Source organism: Gossypium arboreum, chromosome 11, assembly GCF_025698485.1.
Source record: "Gossypium arboreum isolate Shixiya-1 chromosome 11, ASM2569848v2, whole genome shotgun sequence".
Taxonomy (NCBI): Eukaryota; Viridiplantae; Streptophyta; class Magnoliopsida; order Malvales; family Malvaceae; genus Gossypium; species Gossypium arboreum.
The window spans coordinates 22,171,755-22,196,436 of record NC_069080.1 but is presented as its reverse complement, the minus strand read 5'-3'; the positions used below and the strand labels follow the sequence as shown (position 1 = coordinate 22,196,436).

The following is a 24,682-nucleotide window of genomic DNA, read 5'->3' as shown; positions in this document are numbered from 1 at the left end:
TTGAAAGTTATATTTAGGTACTCTTATTTCAATATGTGTTGGACACTAATATCAAATAAGAGTATATATATATATAAAAGCAAAGACCTATAATGATAGAAAAAATATTATATACAAATTCATGTGATTTAAATATAAACATTAATCAATACCAAATTCACATTTTATATTTTAAATTATTCCTTTAAGTTTTAATTGCATTATATTTTTAAATAATATATTAAATTTTAACAATTTTAAGTAATTTTTTAATATTTTTATTCTTTATAGATTTTATTAAGTTTTGAATTTTTATATTTTTTAATTTTAGAATCCAACCAAATTGAAAAATATGTATAAGTGATGAGGATTAAATATATTAATTTTTTTTTTGAAAATGGAATTAAATTAATAAATTATATAAATATTGAGTACTAAATTTATTATTATACTAGTATTCTATCTTGTAATTAAAAATAGTTTAACGACAAGAGTGAACACTAATTGCAATTAATCCGATGAAAGTGAGGAAATAAAAAATAATAAATAAAAGAAAATCGCATGTAAAATTGGTATTAGGAAGAAGGAAAAGAAAAAGAGAAATGAGAAGGGAAGCATTTGTACCAAAGATATGGTGATACACAGTATGGACAAATTGAGAGTGAAATATGAAATATGCTTTTCAAATCAAAACATCATATCTTTGCGAGAGTGAGATGTTTTGACTACTACCCTTTCTATTATATCTTTAATTTAGATTTATTCCTGCATTTATATTATTTTGTAAAATTAAATAAAAATACGTTTATACATCATTTTGGTGTTACTACTAAAATGTGGAGAACATTTGATACACGAAAGGTCCTAAAGATGGAAATAACAGTGAGTAGGACCAATAGGAAGATTTGGAAAGATTTCATATAAAAAGGGTGAGTTGCAATTTGGCTTTGCCATCTTTATTCGTTTTCCTTTTTGACTACTCCTCTTTAACTCTTCAACTGTAGGTGAGCTGCATCAACATTCCACTTTTTTAACTATGCTCACCTTTATCTTGTTTATAATAATTATAAATATTCCTATTTTGGAAAAGAATTTATTATTTAAATCCATGCATTTTTGGTATGTTTAAAGGGAATAAAAAGTTTTATATTTCATATTAATGTAACCTCTCTTTTTTTTAAAAAAATTTATAGGAATGTGTTTTTAGTATTCACGGAAATTAATTTTCTTTAAAAATTTATTATTTTTAGGTAAAGTTTACTATAAGTTTTTGTACCATATCAAAACTATCCTCTTTATTAGAAACAACATGTTAGTCAATATATGTTTACTAAAATAATGTAACTTAACAATAATAGAATAACGTGATTTAATGATGGTTAATGTGAACTAAATTACAAATAATTTAAACAAAAAAAATGTAATAAAAACAAATAAACCAAAAAGAATTTGGAGGAAAAGAAAAACCAATTTCTTGCCTCATCTACTCATTCTTTAAAACTATTAAAATAAATAAATTAATTTACCTGTTTGTTAATAATGTTAAATTAATCAAATTTACGCTAATTTCAAAATTTATCATTATTTTTATACTGAATTAAACATATCAATATAATTTTCTCAAGATTTTATTAACACTTTCTATGCATATCAAATATGGTAATGTTATATTATTGTCAATTAATCACATTAAAATTACTAAATAAATGATAAATTAATTGAAGTTTTGGGTTGAGGAATAAGTTGGCATATGCCCTTGAATCAAGGATATTGAAGGGCATCACTTACAAGTACATATGGTGGCTTGCATGGATATACTGTAGATCAGCTTTGGTTATTCCGAATAAACCAATTACCAAAGACTAGAAAAAAAAGAGATCAAGCAAGCCGTGCACTGTTATCTGTCGTATTAGTTGGTATTTACGGTGATATCACGATTCATTTCGGTTAAAATTTTAATGTATTTCGATTAATTTAATATGTTTCGTTCCATTTTGTCTAATGTAACAGTTGGTATCAATTGATACAAAATTTTAATATTTTAAATTAATTTTTATTATTTTTATTTTATCATATATTTAATAATAAAATTGAATAAGATACTGAATTTAATTAATAGTTTTAAACTTTATTTTTACATACAAACATATTTATATGAATGAAATGGAAGTATATATACCTTTTGAATAATTTATTAAAAATTAAATTAAATTATATATATTTATAAAAATAATTTTAAAATATCAATCAATTAAAATCATACTCACTCAAATAGTACTCACATCCTCAATACATTTATACCTATTATTAAAGTTGTCCCTAAGTTGAATATAATTCTAGAATTTTAACTTTTACTGGGTTTGGTTATTGGACAACAATGCAATGTCATTAAATTAAAATGTTAGGGTAAATTAGGAAGAATATTTGTATAAATTGAAAACAAAATATTCATTATAATTAAAGGGCATATATCAAAGTTATTCATGAACTATGGTTTATTATTCAATTTGATACGTGAATATTAGTTTTAGTTCAATTTTTACAAATCATTAACACATATTTGATGTAGAATCAATTTAGGCAAACCATTTTGTTTACCCAGAATAATTGGATTTATTTATTTTTCTAAATATTTATAATTGAATAAAAATTAATATTTTATATGTACAATTGAAACAAATCAAAATTTACATCTCATATTACACATTAAATCTAAATCCATATGTAATTTTGATACTATGACTAACATTGATTGCATACAAAATTATTGTTTGATTAATTAAAATTAATAAAATATTATAAATTTAAACAAAAACATTACATGTTAATAATTTATTTTACATGGATTTTAATATATTGATATATCTTTATTGTGTTCATGCTATTTTTATGTCATGCCTAATTATTTTTCCTATGTTTGTATTAATATCTTAACCCATGAATTATTTCATATAAATTGTTAAGTTTAGATATAATTATTTAAAATTTTAATCATTATATTTTTATTTATTAATATAAATTTATAAATATTATTTTAATTCAATTTTCGAACCATAGCGATGGCATGTTGTAATATCCTAAAAGAATTCCACAGCTTAGAAAGAATCGAGGATGGAATAAAAATTCAAGTAGCAAATTCAATCAGTAGATCCAAGTTTATTCGCCACGTTATTAATGGGTATAATCAAGGTATAATTTTAAAATTTTTAAACTCAAATCTATTTCTAAATAATTAAGTCATTTGAAAAGTTGGTTTTATTATTAAAATATATTTAAATTATATTTTTAATTGATATTTTATATATTTTTATAATTATATTTAATTTTAAAAATATTATTTAAATTAAATACTAAATTGGTCGAGTTGAGATGTAAAAATACTTGTCTGAGTGGGCCAAAGTACTTGACCCTTGTACAAGTCTAATTATAAACATCCTAATATGATTTAAGCGAAGCATAGATCATACCTAGATTTCAAAATCAAATCAATCAGATCAATTATCCTCAAAAATCAAATCAATTAAATCATCTATCCTCAATTTGACCGGTCCGACTTATTTATCCAATTCAATTTTATAAACTTCAAAAAAATTTGCAAATCAACCATTCCAATCCTTTATTTCAAACAGATCAATTCAATCAATCCAATTACCCGGTTTAGTTATTAAAAGAATGTGCATGATGTTCGATAAATTTTGAAAAAAAAAAATGAATGTTAAAAATTGTTAAGGTTGAAATTATTAGTAAGTACTGAACATCCAATCTATCAGTAAAAGATTAACATCCCATTTAAGTGAACAGTAAGTTCATTTATTTAGTTATTCCTCATCATGCTTTTTAAATGGAACCTGGTTTTGCTGTTCTTCAGTCATCAAGTTCTATATTTATATATATGAGAACATTACATTCTTCAGTTATGGCTTAGATTCATCGGTCTTCCATTCTACTATAGCAAGCGTATGCCGGCCTCCGCATGCAACAAGTTTAGAGATCCAATATCCTTCAGCACCACTACCGCTAACACTTTTTGGAGCTGGCAGATTGATCGGGACTTCCATGGGTTGACCTGTTGTTGCCTTCCGCCCATAACCTAGTCGTCCATGGTCACCTCGTCCAAACTGCCCCATGATACAAAACGGTCAGCATGATTAATGTTTTAAACTGTAATATACAATGATGAAATAGGTGGATAAATCATCTCTGCGTATATGTCAAAGCTATGGCATGGGTAAGGCGACACCATATGATTACACAACATGGAAAAAAATAACTAAAACACGATACCATACAAAAAGGAAATACAAACATGACATGAATACATGAGCATATCTAAATCTATCTAAAGCAAATTATTAAGATGCCAAAAGTTAAATAAATATAGAACACCTTAAACATGATTATAACACAAGAAAATACACTAACACAACACGAATACACGAATCACCGAATCTAGGCAACAGGCACACAAGTACAGAGGAGAGAATCTTCAGTCGTATATTGGTTGCGTATTTATTTAGAACACATAAAAATTACGGGAACACTAAGAATGCATGTATATTGATCCTGTTATCTGTTGCTTGAGTCATTTTCTTTGAAATTTATCAATGTTTTTACCCAAGTTACTTAGATGTGAGTGTTGGATATGAATACTTGTCTGACATTATCAACCTCTGAATAAACCCTAGGGTTTTTAAGTTGGTAGATGATGCTCAAGCAGTCTCAAGGACGAAACCCGCATCAAGAAACCAAAATTCCAATACACATCCAACTAAAGTTGTCAGTTATACATCCAGCCTTAATTCATTATCTTGGTTTATGTGCATTAGAGAAAAGCAAACTGAAGATAAACCAAGAATGGATGAAGACTAGAGGGAGGACGGTGAGCGGCAGATTCCAAGCAAAGGTGATATTTGCCCAAAAAATGAAATGATGGATTGATAAAAGATTCCATTATGAAGACTATGAAAACATATAAGAGCAAACTCAAATTCGGAAGAAGACTAGCCACTGAGATAAAGTTTGATATGCTTAATTTGTTTACTCAGGTTAAGGGATCATACTCCATCCATTGAATTTAGCAGGCAAAGCAACTGAATAAGATGTGTTAAGTATTTTACCGAAAACATGCGCCCATCACGTGTCAATGCAACCGAATGTGTTCCACCACAAGATACCTGGATTAAAATACACGTTTTAACCACAAGCCACAGTAAGAAATGAGTAGGGTAGAGGTGTCTAGTATTCCATGTATCGAATTGTATTTATAACAAAAAAATGCATTTAAGCTTCTTCATCATCATATTTTTAACTTAATTACATGTATATCTTTTATACTCCCTAACCGATCAAGCTGAAACAAATGCTAGAATTTGAAGTGGCTGCAGAGAAAGATGAAGTGCAATACCTGAACAATATCTTCCCCAGCTAAAAGTTGAACCCTTTGTGGCACCATTTTACTGCTCTTATCGTTATCTCCGAACCCGAGCCTCCCATGTTCTCCTCTTCCCCAACCATACACCTAAAATAAAAGACATAACAGAAATATTGCATTTCAGGCGAAATTTTACATGCTCCAAAGCTGAAAGGCATTTATGCTTGTTACTTCAGAAAAATAATAGAAATAACAAAATGGCTGTATCCATAAAGCTGACTTATTTTCTCCATCATTAATTAGCCAAAAGAGGCTTGGCAGCAATGTTCCGAATAAGTAGAATTTCTTCTAGAATTCATGAAAGTCAAAACATGATAAAATCTCTTGATCACACTAGACGTGCTTTGTTCGTTTTCTCCAAAGAAAAATGGATAAATACCTCTCCATCATCAGTCAATGCAGTGGAATGCCATCCACCAGCAGCAATATCAACCTAAACGTGCAGACAAATAAAAGACCTATCAGACTATCAATAAACATTACACACGACCAAAGCTAGCAAAGAAGAAAGGATAAAGTTATGGATAAAACTTTAGAAGCACTCAACAACAGAACTTTAAAATGAAGAACGAATGAAGAAACAAAAGCAAGAACAGTCACTATTATTAATTTTATCTGATTACTGAAGTTCGTAACAAGATAAACATAAGAGACTGAGGGTATATTTATAACCTATTAAACCTAAGAGCAATAGTTAAGATTTCAGAGATCTACCATTACTTAGTAGATACACCTTCATCAAATCCTTGTGACCTATACTTCCAACCATTCCAACCATCGATGGAACTGAGTTTTCTAAATTCAATTTGCCAACAACTAGATAAATACGATGATAGTAGGAAACTTAACAAGGTAATGCATACCAAAGTGAGACCAGATAATCCTTGGACAGGTATAGGTTGTGATCTTGGCTGAGTGTCCCCAGTTCCAAGTTGTCCGTATTCGTTATTACCCCATGCCCATAAAGTCCCATCCTCCTGGAGAGCCAAATTATGAAATGCTCCCACTGTGATAAGCCTCACATTTTCGAGACCTTGTACTCTCACAGGAACAGATATTTGTTTTCTGAGAAAGGGCAACGAAATTTTGCATTAATGTTATAACATATGCTATGAATTTGCAGAAAGATATCAAGATGATTTAACTGCACTCCTCGAATATGATCACATGGGTTGGAAAACCCCTAGCACTAAAGAAAACTAAAAAAACTTGAATCAAAGGTAAAATACATGTCTCCGGGTGGCCAAGGTTGACCCCAGGTCCAAACATATCCTTCACGTGTCAGCACTACAGAATGAGTACCCCCAGCAGCTACCTAAAATATAAATCACCGGATATTAAACACAAATTTAGGTTAAGCTCCAGCAGCGAAAACAAGCATCATGTACAAAGACAGCTGATGTAAGAGAAATGAATCTACACCATATGAAAAATATGCTAATAATAATGCAAACAGAGAAATGCTGTTCAAAATGAACCCGTCGTTTACTGAAATAGGTATTCACAAAACAGGACCAGAAGACTTGCTTAGGCACACTGAAAGATCTGAACCTCATATAAGCATTATAGGAATGAATAAAAAAAGAAAAGCTAGTTGTCATGTGAGAAAAAATAAGTACAGTTAAGATTTATATGCTCTACCTGTATCAAGCCATATTACTTGGACTTGGATACGAGTGTCAAATACGAGTATGTATCTTGGAGGACTCTAGGAGGTTAAATCCCCATATCCATGTGTTAGACACGGTAATTCAAGAAAAATAAAAAGTCCAAGCAACATAGGTATCAAGAACCAATAGATAGATTACATGCAACAAAAATTAAGGGAGGATTAAGGGAGATGAGAGAACCAAAGGAGACATTTTCAAGCATTTCCACTCTTTAGTTCTTTTTTCCCCCTACTTTCCCTTATTAACTTTTATTTAAAGAAAATAACTAGTGCCAGGATAACATTAATTACCACATAGTAAAATTATGTAATAAAAAAACGGGTAGGTGGTTGTTATATCCATATTGTTTGAAAATGTTTTACCCCGTAAAGTCGTCGAACCTCTTTTTTCCTTTTCTGGTTATTCTGCTGGAAAAAGTTATGTTACTCAGACTTAGGTCTAAGTGTTTCCGATGCGAATGTGTGCAAGTCTTTTTTCCAAAACTTTTATATATTTGGAGGGTCTTTTGATGCTCATATCCTCATAACCCTGTCCAAATATGTATGGAACATGGGTGTCAAATATAAGTACTCCAAGCAAAATGAAGAGTCAAAGTAACATATGGTACAAGCATCAAGGTTAAAAATGCTTTGCCAACAAGGTCTTGAATTGAACATGATAATTAGAGTTCATCTTTAAAATTTGGGCTTCAAAAAACCTTCTATGATAGCTTCAAATAGGACAAATGAAGTCAATTGTTAAGATAATTTATGCCCCTAAAAGTGTGCCTTAAGCATATTCAAACAGGTTATTAAGAAACAAGGCAAGAAGATTCATGCAATCTGGTTCAACTTCAACCGAAAGTACAGTCATAAATTCAAATAAACTACCTGGCGAACTACAAGCTTTGGCGCACAGCGCTGAGGAATCACAATGTCCCTTCTCAAAGGCCTACCAGTATCATCTTTCCGCTCAGGCTCTTCACCACACTGCCCATACTCATTCCCACCTGAGCAAACACACTTCACATGATTACATTCATTGAACACACACTTCACTCGCTGCATTAATCACAATGAATTATTAAACCCAATCTCACCAAAGCCATAAAGCCGACTAATCAACCTTCTCTCATCCACCCAATGACAAAGAAATTTACATTCCACAACAAACTTGTTGATCGAATAGCACACTAAGCTACTCCTTTAAAAAAACATAGGATATTTATCCAGTGTGATCCTTTTGAGTTCTCTAGCAACAAATATACATACATGTCTGTATGTGTGTGTGTGTATATATATATATATATAAAACTAATAGCTTACCCCAGGCATAAGCTCTGCCTTCATCATCAACAGCCAAACAATGCCACCCACCAATAGCTGCCTAAAATAAATAGAGAAATAACAATTTAACATGCAAGGGAAACTATATGTGATGGAAATAAAATTAAAACTCCATATTACTATTTGAAAATTTTAACATGCAAGAGCAACAATATGATAGGGAAATAAAATTACCTGAACAATTTTAACATTAGCAAGAGCCTTAACCTGACTTGGAATATTCTCAGTTTTGGTCTCGGGAGGGTGCCCCAGGGTTCCTCTCTGGTTCCATCCCCAAGTAAACAACTGAAGTTCAACAGAGAACACCAAGAAATAAATCAAGCTTCATATATTTAAACTCCAAGTATACAAGAGGAAGGGAAATGCGCATTTGCCAATTTATTAAGAATCATATTCATATTTCACAACACCAAGAAATCAACTAATCTCTGGTTGCCAGAGAAAAATACTTCAATTTCAACCAAGATCTGTTTCAAAACACTCAGCAACAAATGAAATTTGAGAAACAATGGAACTGTTTGGTTTTTGCTTCAAAATGCAAAGGAAAATTGCATTCCAATATATATATATATACACGACATAGTTAAGCATTAGAACTCTATTTGACTGTTCCTTTTCATGCTGTTTGCTTCCTCATAAGTTGCTAACAGGAAAAAGCCAAATGGGAAGACAAAATACTAACTAAAATTCAACATAAGCATAACATAACATAACTATTTTGTACATTCGTAAAGGAACCTAATTTATTTTCCAAATAAAATCACCATTTTACTTTTAATTATCCAAATATATTTCGGAAAAAAGAATGAACATACCATGTCAAACAAATACCTTCAAGACTCATATCAAAGTCCAAATAACATAGATAACAACCAACACACATAAAGTAAATAATTTTTGTAGAAAACAAATGTATTCTATTCATCCATTCATTTTTGTTCTTTTTGTGTGTGTGTGTTTGAGACCTCAGTATCCGGTGGACCCATTGGACCCGACTATTTTGAAATCGAGCCAGGTCAAACAGCAGAAAAGCTTCTCGAGTCTCTACTTTCTCCATTCACAATATTTGAAACCAAGCTCTTCACCACCTTTTCCATCGGTAAATTCTTTGTTGTTCGAAGCAATATCGAGAAAAAAAAAGGTGAATGAAGGCAAGAAGCAAAAGCAACAGCTGATCAATCAAAATCCCGATACCCCAAGTTGGAACAGTTGAAGATCAGCCGATGCTCGTTACAAACACAGATTTAACCAAATGGAATTAAGGACTGAGTAAACAATACCCACTTCAAAAACACTAAGAAGAATGAATATATAAACATATATAAAAGCAGAAAGGGGGAGTGGCGGTAGAGACCTTGCCATCATCACAAATAGCGAGAGAATTACGGCTGCCAGCGACGACGGAGCGAACATTGTGAGGCTCAAGAGCTTGAACAACGCAAACCCATTCTCTTTCTTCATTGTTTCCGATACCCAATTGACCATCTTCACCTGAGCCCCTGAGATTACAAGAAGAAAACAGAGAATGAGGAGCAAATAAGTGAATAATTTGATAGTAAGTTAAAAGAATGAAAAGATTGAGAGTTGAAACCAAGCAATAACAGAAGAGGAAGCCATTGAAAAGTGTTAAAGACGGCTGAAAAAATGGGAGAACATTAGAATATATAGAGAAATCAGTAGCGGGGAGGTTTTATGAGAAAAAAACAAAAGGTTGGGTTTGAAGTGCCTCTTGCAATTGCAAGCTAGTTGGGGTTTATCATTTATGCCAATTCGATTCTAACACGTGCATTTAGTGCAAACAAAAAGTTCACCTTTGCAGCTTTTTTTATTTTTTTTCTCATTACATTAAATTAGTTCTTTTCTAAGAAAAAAAAAAAGGCTTTTAAATTCTTTAGTAATCCTTCGTATTTCATTGTAGTAGTTGATCATATTGTTCGTTATTAAGCTCGTTTCACGATATATGTCTAATGATGATATTTCGTGTCTTAAGGTCAGTTCTGTATTGTTTTTTAAAAGTATTTCTGGCTTAAAAAGTTGTGCAGAACAAGTTACTTTTGGTTGAAATTTTTAATTTTTTAAAAGTATTTTTGAAAAGTACTTCTGAAAAGAAGAAGCTAAAATTTTTAGCTTTTCTTCTCCCAGAAACACTTTTAATGGTTAATTACTTTTTCACCCCTCCAATAACATAGTACTTTCTCTTTTTTTTCTTGGTACTTAATTACAAATATGTTAAAATCATTAATTAAAAATAAAAAAATATTTTTTAAAATACTAATGACAAATATTTAATAGTTATATTTAAATATTTAAAATATAGTTTATATATTCTAATTAAATTTTATAAATAATTAATATTTATTGCTTAAAATATTTAAAATTTATATTTTATATATTAAAATATTAACAAGAAGTTATAATAATTTTTTATATTCTTACTAAAATATAATAATATTAATTAATTTAAATATTATTTAAATATATATTTGTCACTTTATAATAATATATTTAAAATTAATATTTTATTTCTTAAAATATTTTTAACAATAATGCTAAACATTTAAACTAAGCATGTGGGCAACAGTGCTACCATCGGAATCAACGACAACTTTCCTATGTCCTTTATACAATACTGGAGTCCATCATAGCATGCCCATAACTCAAGTACTTCTGCAGGCCCTTTAGGTTCCTACTAAAGCCAACAATCCATTGTTCATTTGAATTTCGAAGTGCACCACATGCGAGTGCTTGTCATTTATATTTATTTTGATCTTTACTCCACTTAAATTATTGAGTTATTTGTTAGTTTTGAAGTTGGAAACATATGAATAATAATATTTAAAATAAATTTCATTGTTAAACTATTTGGATGTCAATGCACTAAGACCTAGCCCTGTAATAGCTAAAACAACTACTTTTTAATAAGGTATCAAGACCCCTTTATAATTCTTGAGATTTGAGTTGCTGAAATATTTTCTCAACTCATATTTTCACGTTACAAAATTGTGACGGTGTAAATTCATACTATCACATAACAGTTTCTAGTAGCTTCTATCAATCACGTTAATATAATTAACAATCAAATTAAATAACTAACAATACAAAAGGGTTAATTAATTATTTTTGAATCACTTGGGTCATTTAAAGATCAATTGGGTGCACTTTTTTATAAGGACTTAATTGACTTTTCTTTTTTTACGCTTAGAGTTTTTTTACTTTTTAATAAAAATACAAAGACCAAAAATAACAAATTCAAAAATTATAAAATTAAAATTGATCAAATTAAAATACAAAGATTAAATCAAAACTTTTGCAATATACAGGCTAACTAATCTATTTATACTCGGTAAATTCTAAAATTTCCTGCACTCAGATCTTGATATCCTGATATGCATCGAATATAAATACCAAAAACAACACTTTATTCCAATACATGCAATATCTTTATTATTTTCTTATAGATGCTACCACTGTACATGATTATTGTGAGCAAAGTAACAATAGATTTTTCTTTTCTTTTGGTACAAAAGAGGCTGGGGAAAGAAGAAGAATTGCAGATACAGTCGCCGAATGTCACCTTTTAAGATAACTATATGATCCAACTAAGCTAAAATCCGTATATAGTGGTGTTGATGGGAGGTTCTACAAAGAAAAGTAGAGAGGCGAAAGCAAGAATGAAAATAGCGAAGACAAGGAGTGATTTGCAAGGATCGGCAAATCGTCCAACAAGTCTGATTTGTTCTTCTCGACCAGTTCTTGAAGATGTATCATCCACTTGTAGCGTAGGGCATATGACAAAACCATATGCTATACCACTAAACGCTGCTCCCAAATGTGTCCTGCATATATAATTTCCCAATGGATGAATTTTGGGAAATTCTGTTCTAAGTAACCGGCGGTGATTATGTCAAAAACAATATAAAAGTGAGCATATATCTCACCAGTCATCAATGGGACCGAAATTGCTTAATATGCAGCTAAGAGCTGTCATTAGTATTGCCTTTTGGAACATTCTCTCTGAAGCATCCTTTGCAATTACACCTTTATTTTGTATTTGATAAATCAGCCATGCACTAATCAACGCAAATACTGGTCCCTGCATTTAGTTTCGCACTAAACGTTACATTTATACAATTTCTACAGATATGTGTCTACTTCTGTTCTCTTTAAATATCTGTATTTCGCACTTATGTATAAAGATATGACTTTTAAAGATTCTTAAAGATACATAAAAAAATCCGATCATACTTGTTTAAAACACATACCTATACTCAATATTTACACCTGTTAAATCCGTGTATTCATTAGGGATAACATTAATCAGTTTAAATCAATTTAAACGAACACATTTAGTTAAATCAATACTTAGTTTTTGAAATCAGTTTATTAATTTAGTTTAGTTTAGCTTATTCAATTATCGAATTTTAGAATTGATGACCAAATATATTGAAGTAACTAACTATTTTATTTTAAAATATAATTTATACAATATAAAATATAAATTTATATAATAATTTGAAAATCATTTATATTGCTAAATTATGTTGTAAAATTTATATAAAAAAATATATAAAATCAATCTCAAGAATCCGCACATCAAACATTTTAAAACTCTCAATTTAACCGTTCATGCATTTTAGGATTTCTTTTAAAATTGTAATTTAAGTTATTTTATTTAAATATATAAATACTCTTATAATAAAATTTGTTTTAATTGATTTGATATTTGTTAAATCATGGTATCTATTAAATCAATGACTTTATAAGTAGTATAAAAATAATATTATATTATATTATGTTAATATTAATATTAATGTAAATAATTTAATTTTCAAATAAATAAAACCAATTAAACCATTTAAACTGACTTAAGATTGTTTATCAATTTTAAAAGTTAAATATCTTATGTTAATATTAATATTAATATTAATATTAATGTAAATAATTTAATTTTCAAATAAATAAAACCAATTAAACCACTTAAACTGACTTAAGATTGTTTATCAATTTTAAAAGTTAAAAGTCAATATAATCAAATTTTGAACCGAAGTGACTGAACTCATGTTGTAATTGTGTCATGTCTGATATTGCTAGATCTAGAAAAAGTAACTCACCGTTCCACCAACTGTTGGCTGGGGCGTATGAAGAAAGCTTATCAAGTTTCCGGTGAAGCCGCCGAGCAAATATATTAAGAAAAACGTAAAGGATCCGTAATATCTGCAAACTTGAGGCCCGAAAGAAAGAAGCGCCCAACAGCCAAGAGATACATGAAGAACTCCGGAATGCTGCATCACCAATTCAACCATTAATCAATTCATATGTTGTTAATTTTATGGTAACTAAAACGGGAATTAAAAAAAGAAAAAAAGAGAGAAACATTGCAAGTAAGTGGAGAGACAATGAAGAGGAAGATCTAAGCAAACGTTAAAATTATATATACAAGTCTTTAACCTCCCCCGGCCACAAAAAAAAAAAAAACCCCCACCTACACACACAGGCTACTTAATCCTAATTACCATGCATATTGTGCTTTTCTTGCAAGTTGTACTCCTACAAGCTAAGCAAAGCTACTTTGGCAGTAAGTTACGCCCATCTACGCCTATTTTTCTATTTGAAGTGTTGGTATTTGATACTAGTGTTCGGCATACGAATATGGAGATATGATCTCCAAAGATCCTTCGCAGAAAAGCTTAGAAAAACCTGATCAAATCTATGTTGAATACATACATCTATCTGACACTTGTACTCAAGTTCGAGTTACATAGATCTATGCCTCCTGAAACCTTTGCCAAGCTGTGTTGTAAGCCAGCTCTATAAGTGCAGCATTATGTTAGTAACCGAATTCAAGCATGTACGATTTTGTTTGAGTTTCTTTCAAATAATATATGAAATCATGCAAAAAGAAAAAAAGAACGGAAAAAAGAACACGAAGACGAACCCAATTGTTTTAATCCTGTACCAGAAACATTGGTGTGACAAGCCTCCACCATTCTCCAACCAGAATGAGATCATTTATTTTGGCTCCATATAATGAAGGGATGGAAAATAGCTGCAACTCTGAGACTTTAACTGGAGTGGCTATCTCAAATATAAAAACAGCAATGTTTATGGATGCCACTATGCTTCTACATTTAGAATAAAAGGATTATATTAGACCATGAATTCTACCTTCAGTTATGACCTGACAAACTAACAACTATATATATCAAGAGAAGTAATGAAGCAAAACCCGAAAGGCATTCATTTGCACTAACTAATCATGCCTTAAGTGTGTTATGTGTGCTTTACACCTTTATGACACGAGATTTGTGGTGCCATGAATGTGTTGACACAATTATGACAGGAAACACGATTAGAAATATCATTCGGTGTTGTGTTTTCCTATCATGTCAAAATGCAATAAATACAAAATTAAAGGGGTAGTGATTTACACTAAGTAGAGATGAGAGGCTTCATCAGAGTATTGCAAGGCTTCAGACTTCTTTGAGACACTGTTAACATCCCTTAGCCTGAAGCCTATATCGCTTCTGAATTTTGCTTTTTCATCTATCGCATCTTCGCCGACAGAAAATGGAAGTACGGTTTGGTCGTCTTCAGGGATTTTCTCTTCGATTTTAGAATTTGAATCTGAACAAAGAATAAAAGAAACTCGGTGTTAGACTGGACAGTGGACACCAGAAACCAAAAAACGGTGGCTTGTATGGTCTGATATATATATCATTAAATCGCTTTGTTTTTCATCAACTGACTAAAAACCGATTGGATCAGTAAGAAAACAACAAAAAGCCAGCAAAACAAAGTGTCTAGCCATATCCGGACAAGTCCTTGCATATCCAACATGTACTTTGCCATGTCATGATCGTGTGTGCTCATAAGATGAAATAGGGACCGTAAGAATAAAAGTATTTGGCATATTACATTACCTTCATCAAGTTTACCAAGATAAGCTTCCAGAGATTCCAGCAGCCCCTTCTTTATGCTACTTTCTACACTTCTATCAACCAACACCATGGAAGAACCCTTTTTTGAATCTTCTTGCAACTTTCGAAAATAAGAATCCAAAGAGATCAGCTGTGAATTTTCTTTGGGCAATGCTTTCATGGAGAAGGGTCTTGGATGAACACTAGTGAATGTCCAAAGACGCCATTGATGTCCATTAAAACCTCCATTTTTGTTCCCAATCTCAGCTTGACGCGATTGCCAACCATTGCATTTGCAGTCACAATTTTGATCTTTATATGGCAATTTGAAACGTAATGGAATCACAGCCATGGGGACCTACAAGCCATCAGTAATTGAAAGAAACTTAGAAAATGAACATACTCATATTGGACCCATGTTGGACCCAAGACTTACGCTCGAGTCTAACCAACATAGTTTTTGGTTTTAACTATGCTTTACAATAAGATAGCTTTCAGAATAAGGAAAAAGATGAGGAGTCATTTTCAAACTTAAATGCTTGTTTTGGACATGTAATCGAATATTGATATAAAAGATAGTCTTGTAAATATCAAATACGTTTCAAATTAAAATAACATGACTAATCAATGCAAAACTGCCAAAGTCGAGTAAATGAAAATTCAAGAGTATGAAGCTTGCATTAAACTAATGAAACCGTCACGATTTCATCATATATATACAATAAAAACTCCTATCTTTTCGACATTTGGAGAAACCCCCAAACCTTTTAGTTTCTTTAAAACAAACCCAACACAGCATTTTCTTTATCGTAGTTTTCAACTTCTACAACATTGACAGAACACAAAGTTCAAACTTTCATCTTATGCTTTTTTTCACAATAACGTTAAACACTTGGTGAACTTTCATGATTCACTTTAAAAACAAAAGAACATGGCTCTTACATTATGAAACATATGCTTAAATTTAACATGATAAACATTTAAAAAACTTCAAATGTCTTGCAAAGCATGCCAAATGTATCTTTTTTAACTTTTGGGTTTTTTACTACAAATACAGTGGAAGAAAGAGAAGAGATAACAGAATATATATATAAGTACATATACATATATATCCCATATATATAGTAGCCATAAAAGTAAAAACAATATTGTAAAACGTGAGAAATTAAATTAAGTACCCCTGTTTTGAAGAAGATGAAGAAGAGCTTAACAAAGACGGTGTGTTTAAGGAAAGAGATGATAATTTGCAGACATTGATGGTGTGTTTTCCATTAATGGAGGTTCATAAATAAAAAGGGCTTATTTGATAACCCGACATTTGTGGTAAGGGTTTGCTCTTTTGAAAATGAAAAAAGGTTATAGGAAGGAAGCGATATGGTAGTGGGAATCTATTAAAGCTTGAGTTATCGTTGTTTGTCCAATTGTAATCCGCCATGTGGGAAGTAATGCAATCTGTATTGTATGGGATTCGCCGCAACGCCCCGAACCAAGATTTGCGTGGACCCCCACCATTGCCTTTTATGGTTGTTAACACATTTCCTGTTTAGTCAAAGATCATCAAATACTGATTGTACAGTGATGGCAGGCTTAGATTTTTTTATTTTTAGAAATATTTATTTTTCCTTTTTGAAGGCAAAACAGAATAAAAAATAAAACTAAAAAGAATCCATTAAACCCCATAGGGAATTTAGTAAATGTTCAATTTTATCGTTTGTGAAAGCAAAAAGTTTTGATTTTTTTAGTTTGTAAGTTTTTAATATTATTTAAATTTGGGCTAATGGTAAAAGCAGGGAAGAACAAAGTGAAATCATCGTCTACTTCACATCATTTGGGTTCTTAAATTGTTGGTTTACAGTACTCGCCTTAACAGTGAATTCAAAAATTCTCTCTTTTTTCAAGAATCCTCTGTGTCTCAAAATCAACTTGGTTTAGTTTTCAAATTCCACAATTCAATAATTTTTAAATATGTGAAATCTTCGTCATCTTCATTTAAAGAATCTTCCCCTAAAACTGTTTTGAGACCTACAAAATTAATTGCGTAATCATCTTTATTGCTTTATTAACCCTTAAATAATTTTACTCGGAATTGAAGATTAAATTGTTGTTCATTTAATCTCTAAGCAACTTTTTAATATTTTTAAATTTTTAAACTTTTTAAAAACATATTTTTTAATAATTTAATAAATGGTCAACAAAAAGTCAACTTTGATCAATGTACATGTCATAAGTCAACAGCCACATGCATTTTGTTTGGTTGAGGTTTTTTTTTAATACCGTTAATTTTAGGGGCAAAAAAGTATAATAGAATAATAATTCAAGTGCTAAAATGGAATAAGAAAATCAGATATCAATATGAAAACATGTCATCAGTCAACAGCCACATGCATTTTGTTTGTTTGAGGTTTTTTTTTTAATACCGTTAATTTTAGAGGCAAAAAATATAATAAAATAATAATTCAAGTACTACAATGGAATAAGAAAATCAGATACCGAAAAATAATATAGTTTAAATTTTATGATAAAAACCTTACCGCTGAATGTTGCAAGATGTTGCACCATGTCTTTTAGAAAAGAAAGTGAACATACAGTTATTCTCTTATTTTATTTTACATTTCTTTATTTTGATTACTTTTTTTCATTATCTCATATTTCTTTATTCCTTTATTCCCAATTTCTTAATAAATTAAATTAACATTTCTTAACAAATTATATAAATAATTAATTATTCATTAAATTCACTAATTTAGGGTGCACAAGACCAACTTTGTTCCTATTTCTGTGCCTCCGCATGTGTTTCTTTTAAAAATAATTTATTAAATTTTGGGTTTTTTACTTAAATAATATAAAAATAAAAATTCGAAAATGGTATATCAATTTAATTATTTACTGAAAATAGTATACCAGGAGTGGTGAAAAGAGATGCATAGGCGGCACCACCCTTATTTTTTGACACCCATCACTTTCAACTAAAAAAATAAAAAATAAATAAATAAAATTTTGATGGTGCAGCCTTCTTGATAGGCGGTAACAGAATATTTTTTTCCCATACAGTTCTAATACATGGGTTAAATACGAGTTTGGAATAGGTTTGGGTGGTGGTGTCTATGGGAAAGGCGGTACCAAAGAGTGGTGCCCATGGGAAAGGTGGCACCAAAGTACTAGTGCCAATGTTATAGGCGACACCAGTTCTTAGCCATTATTTAAGCAGTGTTTGGGAAAAAAAAATTTGAGAATTCAAATAATGAAAAAAAATTATGTAGAAGAAGAGTAAATAGACAAAGAAGAATTCACAAGGTTAATAGATATGAAATTCATTTTTTTACATTACAATAATTATTTTGTTTGAAATTGTATTGAGAATTTTTATTTCTTTTTTAACAGGTCTAGTATTTAAAATGGATAATCAATTTTTGTATGTGTTTATTTCGATGGAGTAATTTTGACAACAACAGTTGGATATATATTTGAATGTCGCCAACAAATAGTAATGAGATTTAATAGAAATGTCTTGGTTGATAATATGAAGAAAAGGATTAGTGCAAAAATTGTTAGATGTTTGGGAGAAGGATCTCGAAATTTTTCTATAAGTTTCCAGTTTCAACAGATACCAACAAATTCATCGAGATGGAACTTGTAGACAATGAAGAGGTAGAGACTATTGTCGCTATTTATTGTGGGAATCAGAGCCATCAAAATGCACCGATTCAATTATTTGCTGAGTTAGCTGATGTGGAGCCAGCTGAAGATCCTACTCCATTATGTGAAGAACATGGAGTTCAAGATCCATGTATGGTGGTTCCGATATCATACATTAATAGTCAATCGACTGTACGTGGGTTTGACGTCGATCTTAATACTGCACCTAATACTAATACGGATGCTGATGATGGATATGATAGTAGTGATCCTTCTGATCACGAGGTCAATGGTGATAGTGATCCCAATGTGGACGATGTCCCAGATGTTATTGACGACGAAGACATGAATGACGATGGAAATGTTAACGTGTCTTCAATCGAGAACTTGGTTCGATGCATTGTGATATGCACTGATCCTGAGGCACACATGTCACTAATAGATCCCGATACGACGCATACAGTCGAGTTCTCGGAGTACTCTGATATATTACTTGCTCACCAGTTGGCCATAGATTCCAAACATGAGGAGTTGTTCGTGGGCCAAAAATTTGAAACCAAAGAAGAATGCGTATTTTCCATTAAGCGGTATAGCATTATTGTATCGGTGGATTATAAAGTCGCCGTGTCAAAACTGACGTTGTATAATGGGAAGTGTTGGAGGTCGACAGAAGGCTACAATTGGTGGGTACGAGCCGCATTTATCCAAAAGTTGCAAATGTGGGAGATACAAAAATTTGTTAGAGCTCACACATGCACTTCAACACGTATGACAGAAGATTATCGAAAACTTGATTCCAAAACTATCTGGACATGCATCATGTCAATGGTGAAGGACATGCCGACCATTAAAGTTTCGGTACTGGTTGTTGAAATGCAAGCACAATTCCAGTATCAAGTATCATAACAGAAAGCATGGATAACTAAACAGATGACAATTGATCAGTTGTACAGAGATTGGGATGCATCGTACAATGAGCTACAGGGGTGGGTAGTCACTATATGGGAGTACGTGCTAAAGAATGTCATTGAGTTGGAGACATGACCTTATTACGGCTTGGATGACCAACTACAACTGGGAAGAAAAATTTTCCACCGGGTGTTCTAGACGTTTGATCCATGCGTGCAAGCATTTCCTTACTGCAAGCCACTTGTGCAGGTAGATGAGACCTAACTATACGAGAAATATATGTAAATCCTACTTATTGTGGTTGCTGAAGACGGGATTAAGAACATGCTTCCAATAGCATCTGCCATTGTGGACAAGGAGAACATAGAATTATGATAATTCTTCCTTATGAACCTATAAAGGTATGTTATTAATGACGATAATATTTGCATCATTTTTGATAAAGGGAACGGAATAATTGCCACAATTAGGCATTTTGGTGTACCATGGAGATCCATTTATTGTATCTGATACATTGCAACTAACTTTTACCAAGAGTACAAGAATGCAGACTGGTGAAGACAAGTTATGAAATTGGCTAAAATTTAGTTTCAATATATGTTTTAATATTATCAATACTAGAAGAAGTTAATTTGAGATTATAACTTGTCTTTTTTTAATACAACACAGTGTATGAACTAGAGCCATATCTTTTTCGGCAAAGGATGACTGGACTTGAGGGTGACATGTAAGCTGAAACAAACACTCCTTTCTAATGGTGGTTGGGCACTATAGAGCCATGGTAATGGACTCAAAGTTTCAATGATGAATTTCGATATGGTCATATGACCACCAACCTGGCAAAGGCGGTTAACTCCATGTTGAGGAACACACGACATCTTTTGATTTCATCTATGTTCTTAACTGCATTCTACATGTTGGCTACCTTGATGCTAAGAATAGGGCTGAAATAAGTTAACCAAATTAATGCAAGACATGTGTTTATCGAAGATGTTAGGGATGCAAACCGTTGAAGGGCGAGGTGAATGAATGTAAAAATATATTTACGACAGTTTGAAACATTTCGAGTTATGGAGACCATCAATTGTCGACCCGGTATTCCACCTAGGTCCTACAGAGTTGATCTCCAAAATAGACAGTGCAATTGTGGGAGGTTCCAGACATTTTTATTATCCCTATGCGTATGTCGTGGTAGCCTGTGCTCGAGCCTCACTTAATGTTGAACAGTTTATCAATGAGGTGTATACTCTCGAGCACACGTTACGTGTCTGGGAAAATGAGTTCCCCGTCTTACTTAATCTGTCTACATGGGAGGTGACTACAATGACTTTTGAGCTTGCCCCGGACAAAAGGTTGCTTAATGAAATAGATATTAGGAGAAAACCAACGAGAATATTTGTGGCGTGTGCAAATTAGCTAGGCATAATCAGAATAAATACCCGCAACGAACCTACTATATTGGTCAATCGACGCGATCGGGTGGAAATTGAGCCAATGTACTCCAATGCATCTAATTTATATTACAAAGCTTGTATTTTTGCATTTATATTACCAAGCTTGTATTTTTACATTTATATAACAAAGCTTGTATTTTTGCATTTATATTACAAAGTTTGTATTTTTGCACTTATATTACCAAGTTTTTAATATGCCTAAGACTGTCGCAATATGAGGCATTCTCTTATGTCCAAAACAGAAGGATTTTTCGTTTGACAAAGCTCACGATACAACATAGTTAATACTGCAGAACCCTAACTATACAAATGGACGTTATGCAAATCAATTCATAGGGGCAAGTACATCAAATAGACTTTGTTGTTGTTTGCATCCGACATGAGTACACCCCTTATAATGTGCATAATGTACGCTAAAGCGACGTACATCACCACCCGTTCAGTGGCATTAATCAGTAAATGCTCGAAATTGGCCTTCAGCTATGAAAACCTCAAACCCAAAAATTTCAACTCAGCATCACCGGATGAGCATCCTAGCAGGTTATAGCAAAAAGCAGTCAGTTCCGAGATTGCACTTACACCTGTTACCGCACTCTTGTTGGTTAGGAGCTCGAGTTGCAGTGCAACATCCTCTAGAGTGATGGTACACTCCCCACACGGCAAATGAAAAGTGTGGGTCTTCAGGCACCATCGCTCAACCAAAGCGAATATTAAGTCGTACCGCAAATCAAATGTTCAGACCAATGTCGCTAATCTGATTCAGGCTAACCCCAAGTATGGCATTAGTCATTCATCCAGCGGATATCCTAAACCATTCACATAACCCCTCAATGCGCGTTACGGGCCCTGACACTATTAAATTACAGAAATAGTCAATATAACCTAGTTTAAATATGTAAATGACATGTAACTTTTTATAAGGTAAGAAATAACAATTTTATTACCATCATATTAATCGTTTTTTATATGTGATTATCATCTTTAATCAAAGAACCCATTTTGATATCTGCAACTTAAAAAAATTTGAGTTTAATTAGTTTGTTGCGAAAAACACATTTCGGTAGGTAATTAATTTCTATTTAGGCCTTTTTATTCCAATAATAGGAGAAGAAATATTAAAATACAAAATGAGACACCCTAACAAAAATAATTATCACATTTTAAATAATTATCAAAACACATTAATATAATACAATAAATATAGTACACTAATAATATAATTACAAAAATACTAAAGAGTTTGGTGCACATCACATTTTTGCCATATTATTTGAATATTTAATAAATGTTTTATACTACTTAAATTAATAAAGAACAAAAATATATATCATAAATTCCAACTCAATGGTCCCAACTTTTACCTACATAAAAAACAAAAATTTATGTTAAAGCAACACATTTTATCTCAACATAATAAACATAATGGGACTAATTTTGTTATTTGAATCTAATAAAAACATGAAAAAAACATACGAATCAAAAAATAAAAGAAATATATCTTACCAAAATAATACCTATTAAAACCTTCCTTTCTTAGTGAAATAATACCTTAAAAAATAAAAAATTAATCGAAACTAAATTAATCAAAAACATTTCTAAAATAAGATGGTTAAACAACAACAAAAAAATTTAACATTTATAACCTATAAATAAAAAAATCACTAAACTAACAAATAATGTATAAATACTAAAAAATACATCTTATGAATTTTTTTAAACCCTAAACCCTTATAACCCCAAACAAAACCCCTTAATTTAATTTTTTTCAAAACCCTAAACAAACCATACAAGTTTTTCTTTCAAACCCCAAACTAAACCCTAAACATAACCCCCTAAACCCCAACTGTTTTTCCCTTTCTTCTTTCCTTCTCTTCTCTTCTCTTTTTTTTCCCTTTTCCTTCTCTTTTCTTCTCTTTTTTTTCCCTTCTCCTCATTCTCTTCTCTATTTTGCTACTCTCTTTTTTCCCTTCCTGCTCTCTTCTCTAAATCTTTTTCTTCTTTTTTTTTTCTCATATTGAGGGACCATTATAAGGTCCTCCAAAATTATTTTTCACGAAACCCTTAAAAGGTCTCGTCCCATCATGCACAGAGAAGCAAAAGAGGGTAGAAGCAGCAGGCCGGTGCCACATATGGGGTACCCTTCATCAATCCAACGTCCTATTGCACAGAGAAACACCAGGCCGGTGCCACTTATTGGGTACCCTTCACCAATCCCACCTGTTAGCTAACCTTCTAGGGTTTCACTCAGGTAGTATTCAGGTTGGGGTGGGGTTAGTTGTATTTGGGTTGGGGAAAAATACTTTGGTGTTGCTTATCAAGAAGGCTACACCATTAAAAAAATAATTTTTTTGTTGAAAGTGATGGGTGTCAGAAAATAGGGTGGTGTCGCCTATGAACCACCCTCCACCACCCATGGTATACTATTTTCGTAAATAACTAAGTTGGTATACCATTTTCAATTTTTTAAAATTTTTTATAATATTTAAGTAAAAAAGTCGGCATGTGGTTTTATTAAAATTACAAATAAATTTTTTTAATAATTTCATTATAGGTACTGATCATATTTGTTTTTCCCATAAATAGGAGAATAAAATGCTCCAGCATACTCGAACCTACGTCCTCCTACATTGATAAAAATGCTCATACCAATCGAGTTATGACTTAATCAACAAATTATAATTTATTTTAAATCTAAATTAATTATGGAAACATTGAAATCGATAAAACTAATGATAAAATAAAATTAAATTAAATCAATTCATCATCATATATTTTTATAGAATAAAAATTAAAAAATTGTAGAAAATTTATTACTCTAATAATTAATATGTTTGGGTTTTGTTAAAATGATTGTTGTATTGAAAATGTAACGTTAAATTTTACTTGTATCCTTCTATTATACTTAATTTTTAAAAATATTGTTATACATCGATAATCACCAACACGAGTCTTAGATAGGATCCGGGTCACCTACCCACGACCTAGATAGGTCCTACCATATAGTTGAATGCGAGGTGAACCACAGAGGACAACAAAGGGAGTTCACAAACCTAGCTCATGGATCTAGCTCGCACGAACCAAGAGAAGGCCACGGTCTCAATTCGCATGCGTTCAAGGAGTTCACAGAAGGGAGACTACGTGCTAAAGCCTATGTCTAGTACTAGCTAGAGACAGAAAGGACCGCGTGCTCCGCAGGTGAACCAGAGTAAGACACGTGTCCGGTAGGCCTGAAGCCCATACGGAACGTTAATATTAGGAACGACGGAGTCAAGAAAAAATAGTGGGATCATATCATGAGCTGTAATAGCATGTATAAATACCCAAATACTCTATTAATAAGACATGAGACAAAATTACTTAA

The 24,682-nt window shown here is 31.5% G+C and overlaps 2 protein-coding genes across 2 annotated transcripts in view; both read right to left on the bottom strand.

Annotated features, from left to right (window-relative positions):
• Window positions 1–3,767: 3,767 nt before the first annotated feature.
• Window positions 3,768–24,682, bottom strand: part of LOC108470587 (ultraviolet-B receptor UVR8-like) — an 87,189-nt gene continuing 66,274 nt past the window's right edge. The window contains exons 2-12 of the mRNA XM_017771941.2: window positions 9,997–10,039; window positions 9,760–9,904; window positions 8,580–8,690; window positions 8,385–8,445; window positions 7,950–8,068; window positions 6,640–6,725; window positions 6,274–6,475; window positions 5,790–5,843; window positions 5,384–5,497; window positions 5,097–5,153; window positions 3,768–4,097 (exon numbers count right to left, since the gene is read on the bottom strand). Of these exons, the coding sequence (XP_017627430.1) occupies window positions 3,894–4,097; window positions 5,097–5,153; window positions 5,384–5,497; window positions 5,790–5,843; window positions 6,274–6,475; window positions 6,640–6,725; window positions 7,950–8,068; window positions 8,385–8,445; window positions 8,580–8,690; window positions 9,760–9,904; window positions 9,997–10,022 (1,179 nt within the window). The 5' untranslated portion in view covers window positions 10,023–10,039 and the 3' untranslated portion in view covers window positions 3,768–3,893. The remainder of the gene's footprint in view (window positions 4,098–5,096; window positions 5,154–5,383; window positions 5,498–5,789; window positions 5,844–6,273; window positions 6,476–6,639; window positions 6,726–7,949; window positions 8,069–8,384; window positions 8,446–8,579; window positions 8,691–9,759; window positions 9,905–9,996; window positions 10,040–24,682) is intronic.
• Window positions 11,823–16,673, bottom strand: LOC108473088 (RHOMBOID-like protein 9, chloroplastic). The gene is made up of 7 exons (XM_017774650.2): window positions 16,501–16,673; window positions 15,326–15,680; window positions 14,834–15,029; window positions 14,362–14,527; window positions 13,517–13,687; window positions 12,344–12,498; window positions 11,823–12,241 (listed from the first exon to the last, which is right to left on the bottom strand). The coding sequence occupies exons 2-7, from the start codon at window positions 15,672–15,674 to the stop codon at window positions 12,010–12,012; spliced, it is 1,269 nt and encodes a 422-aa protein (XP_017630139.1). The 5' UTR covers window positions 15,675–15,680; window positions 16,501–16,673; the 3' UTR covers window positions 11,823–12,009.